We start from the raw sequence: 3,885 nt of genomic DNA, 5'->3' as shown, positions 1-3,885 counted from the left end.
ATAAAATTAAATGAATTGCTAATTACTACATTGAAATAAAAATGTAAAGCCTGTACAAATATTAGAAATCGTGAATATAAATAATCGGGAATCATGTAAAATATTAAAATAAAATTATGTAAATAAAATAAAATAAAAACCGTAAACTTATCAGTAATAAGTAAATAAAATAAAAACAGTGCACATTTCATTTATGTATTGTAACATTTATGTAGTTTTGTTCGCTTAGCTGTTTCCTTATTAAAAGTCCAGAAATTGGTCAAGTTTTTCGTGAGGTGTCTTTTTTAATTATATGATGTCATTACGTTGCTGTCTTGCCGCCAGTCAATCGCTGCATTGCTGATCGTGGTTTCGAGTATCGATACATAGCCCCTTTTAAACCAACCCATGAACGTGCAATTATCTCAGATAACTCAATCCAGCCATACTAATCATCAACAACAGCTGCGTTCGAAGAACCGAATTAGCCAGATCCTGATTAGCGCGATGATATCATCTGGGATGTTACATTTCATCTCAGATGTAATAAGCGACGTACGAAGAACGGGCCCCTGGTGCTCAAGAAACATTTATTATTATTAATGTTGAAAACCGTTGTGCTGCTTAACAATATTTTTGTGGATTCTTTGATGAACAGAAAAACAGCATTTATTTAAAATAGAAATTTTTGTATCATTATAAATGTCTTTATAATACAACATTGTGTATATTGTATAATATATATATATTGTATAACAGTGTATATAATATAACATTATTTGTTACACTATAATGTAACGTTATAAATGTCTTTGTCACAGATTTAAAGCATCATGTGCTAATATCCTTGCTGAATAAACTAAAAAATAAAATAAAAACTTACCCCAAACTTCTGTACAGTGGTGTATGTATGTAATTTATTGTATTACATATATTTGCATTACATCAACCATCAAATATGAATTTCAATATCAAGAAGTGCCTGTCTGAAAAACGAACTGGTATGATGGAGAGTTGTTTACCTTAATGATCTGTAGCTGTACCCCCTCATCAGTCTGGGGTCCCTGAAAGCAGTTACAGATGGTCTCCACCAGCCGGTCAATCAGCCGTTTTCCTGGAGCTCCGCTGTCAGGGGCGTTCCCTGTGATGTGCCCATACGCAATGAGTTTCTGTGATGAATAAAAGAAAGGTCAGTGAGAAAATGTATGAGTGGAATGATTAAATTAATTTAAATATTAAAACTAGTGAACTGCAATTTACATAACGGGAATGAACTAGACTGACTGTAATTTTTCAAGTAATGAAATCCAGCATCCGGGATCAATGTCTGAAACTAAAATAGATCCATTTGTTCAGACAGTGTACTATCTGAAATATCTACATTATTTGCAGTAGTAATGATGGGACGTTTGCCAGAGACGTCCTTCTGCAACAACTGAGAGTAGCATGAGACAACGTACGCAATGGAGGTATTACAGTGTAATACACGTTCATTAATACAGTGTGTTTGAATTCATTCAATATTCATAACTATCAGGTTTGTATAAGCTTCATGATCTTAGTGATTTCACAAACAGTTTTCCTTGCAGACTACAAACAAATAAATTAGTCACACGTGCAAAAAACTCCTATTTACAAGGATTAAAAAATAAACACAAGTTTTAAAACAAGTGTTTTAAATGTATTAAAGGTGCCATAGAATGGAAAACTGTATTTACCTTGGCATAGTTGAATAATAACAGTTCTGTACATGGAAATGACATACCATGAGCCTCAAACACCATTGTTTCCTCCTTCTTATGTAAACCTTGTGCATGCAAAAGACCACTGAAAAATAGGCGAACCAGAACATACATTTGACGTTACAGTCGGGATCACTAATAGTTACGCCCCCAACATTTGCATATACCCGCCCATGTTCTATGCCAGACGCCAGCCGAACCTGCACAGCCAAATCATCAGAAGTTCTGCAGGTATTGTGAAGAAACAAGCGAGGATAATAGCGAAAATGGCAGATCATGGAAATAAATGTTATGTTACAGGCTGTTGAAGGGATGTGATGTACAGGGATGGGTTGGTGTCTGTATTCAGAAAGGCACGGAAAACAAATAACGCGTGTTCTAATAAAATAACGCGAGCCACTAAAGGGACATGTTAGCTGCTTGCTAGCGGTAGCCTGTTACATTACAGTACATAGATATCAGAGAACAATTTAAAATATTGTATCAATGCATTCTATGGCACCTTTAATGTTGAGTAAGATGAAACACTGCAGTAGAGTGAGGAGAATGAGAACTCTGCGTACCTGTAAGCAGTCGAGAGATGTACTGACAATACGAGGAGACTTGGACTGACATGCCAGCTCGAAAGGCAGGACGTACTTGTCAGCCTCAATGTAATTAGCTCTGGGAGGAACAACAGTGCCATCCCTGGCACATACAAGATTCACAGCACAGGTCAGTCAGCGGGAATAACCATGCAGCACTGAAATATACTTCATTCACTGAATGTTACACCATATTAAACAAGAACAAACATTTCTTTTTTAACATCTTCATGTCAGTAGCCCTTTAACATTACTGGGGGCCTTTTGTTCAGCATGGACATCAATGAGACCAGTACCCTAAATTATTACATAACCATGATGGTTCAGAATGAAGATGATTTAGCCTTTTCATAAAAACACAATAACCATTCTCTGACGTTACAGTCGGGATCACTAATAGTTACGCCCCCAACATTTGCATATACCCGCCCATGTTCTATGCCAGCCGAATCATCAGAAGTTCTGCAGGTATTGTGAAGAAACAAGCGAGGATAATAGCGAAAATGGCAGATCATGGAAATAAATGTTATGTTACAGGCTGTTGAAGGGATGTGATGTACAGGGATGGGTTGGTGTCTGTATTCAGAAAGGCACGGAAAACAAATAACGCGTGTTCTAATAAAATAACGCGAGCCACTAAAGGGACATGTTAGCTGCTTGCTAGCGGTAGCCTGTTACATTACAGTACATAGATATCAGAGAACAATTTAAAATATTGTATCAATGCATTCTATGGCACCTTTAATGTTGAGTAAGATGAAACACTGCAGTAGAGTGAGGAGAATGAGAACTCTGCGTACCTGTAAGCAGTCGAGAGATGTACTGACAATACGAGGAGACTTGGACTGACATGCCAGCTCGAAAGGCAGGACGTACTTGTCAGCCTCAATGTAATTAGCTCTGGGAGGAACAACAGTGCCATCCCTGGCACATACAAGATTCACAGCACAGGTCAGTCAGCGGGAATAACCATGCAGCACTGAAATATACTTCATTCACTGAATGTTACACCATATTAAACAAGAACAAACATTTCTTTTTTAACATCTTCATGTCAGTAGCCCTTTAACATTACTGGGGGCCTTTTGTTCAGCATGGACATCAATGAGACCAGTACCCTAAATTATTACATAACCATGATGGTTCAGAATGAAGATGATTTAGCCTTTTCATAAAAACACAATAACCATTCTCTTAATGTTACATCAATGTAGATCACAGGAGACTTTTGCATGGTTGGTGCATGACATGTTGGTATGAAAACTTACTTCTGCTTTTCCAGTTCATGCTTGATTTCATCTAAAAAAAGAGAGAGAGAGAGAGAGACAAATTAACACATTAATCAACTCATGTCTATTTGTCACACCTCTCTCAAAGCGGACAGAGTGCTAATTCAGAAAACTACTAAATGTCTTGGTATTTACATTTACATTAGGGTATTCGAGTATTAGGCTGTCTATTTTAAATCTACTTTATCTATATTCATCTTCTTTATCTTCAACAAAAAACAAACAAACACTAGCTTTCTATTTTTTCTATTCTATCTACTTGTTTTTCTTTGTGTGTGTGTGTGTGTGTGT

At 36.7% G+C, this 3,885-nt stretch overlaps 1 protein-coding gene across 1 annotated transcript in view; it reads right to left on the bottom strand.

Moving 5' to 3' along the window:
• The window catches only part of LOC107656985 (brefeldin A-inhibited guanine nucleotide-exchange protein 2-like), a 37,494-nt gene that overhangs the window by 25,908 nt on the left and 7,701 nt on the right, over positions 1 to 3,885 (bottom strand). The window contains exons 2-4 of the mRNA XM_016444957.1: positions 3,574 to 3,604; positions 3,106 to 3,229; positions 1,002 to 1,148 (exon numbers count right to left, since the gene is read on the bottom strand). Coding sequence (XP_016300443.1) covers positions 1,002 to 1,148; positions 3,106 to 3,229; positions 3,574 to 3,604 — 302 coding nt within the window. The remainder of the gene's footprint in view (positions 1 to 1,001; positions 1,149 to 3,105; positions 3,230 to 3,573; positions 3,605 to 3,885) is intronic.

Source organism: Sinocyclocheilus anshuiensis, unplaced genomic scaffold (assembly GCF_001515605.1).
Source record: "Sinocyclocheilus anshuiensis isolate Anshui unplaced genomic scaffold, SAMN03320099.WGS_v1.1 scaffold1453, whole genome shotgun sequence".
Lineage (NCBI taxonomy): Eukaryota > Metazoa > Chordata > Actinopteri > Cypriniformes > Cyprinidae > Sinocyclocheilus > Sinocyclocheilus anshuiensis.
Note: the sequence above shows the minus strand (reverse complement) of the source record. Positions and strands in the feature narration are given on the sequence as shown.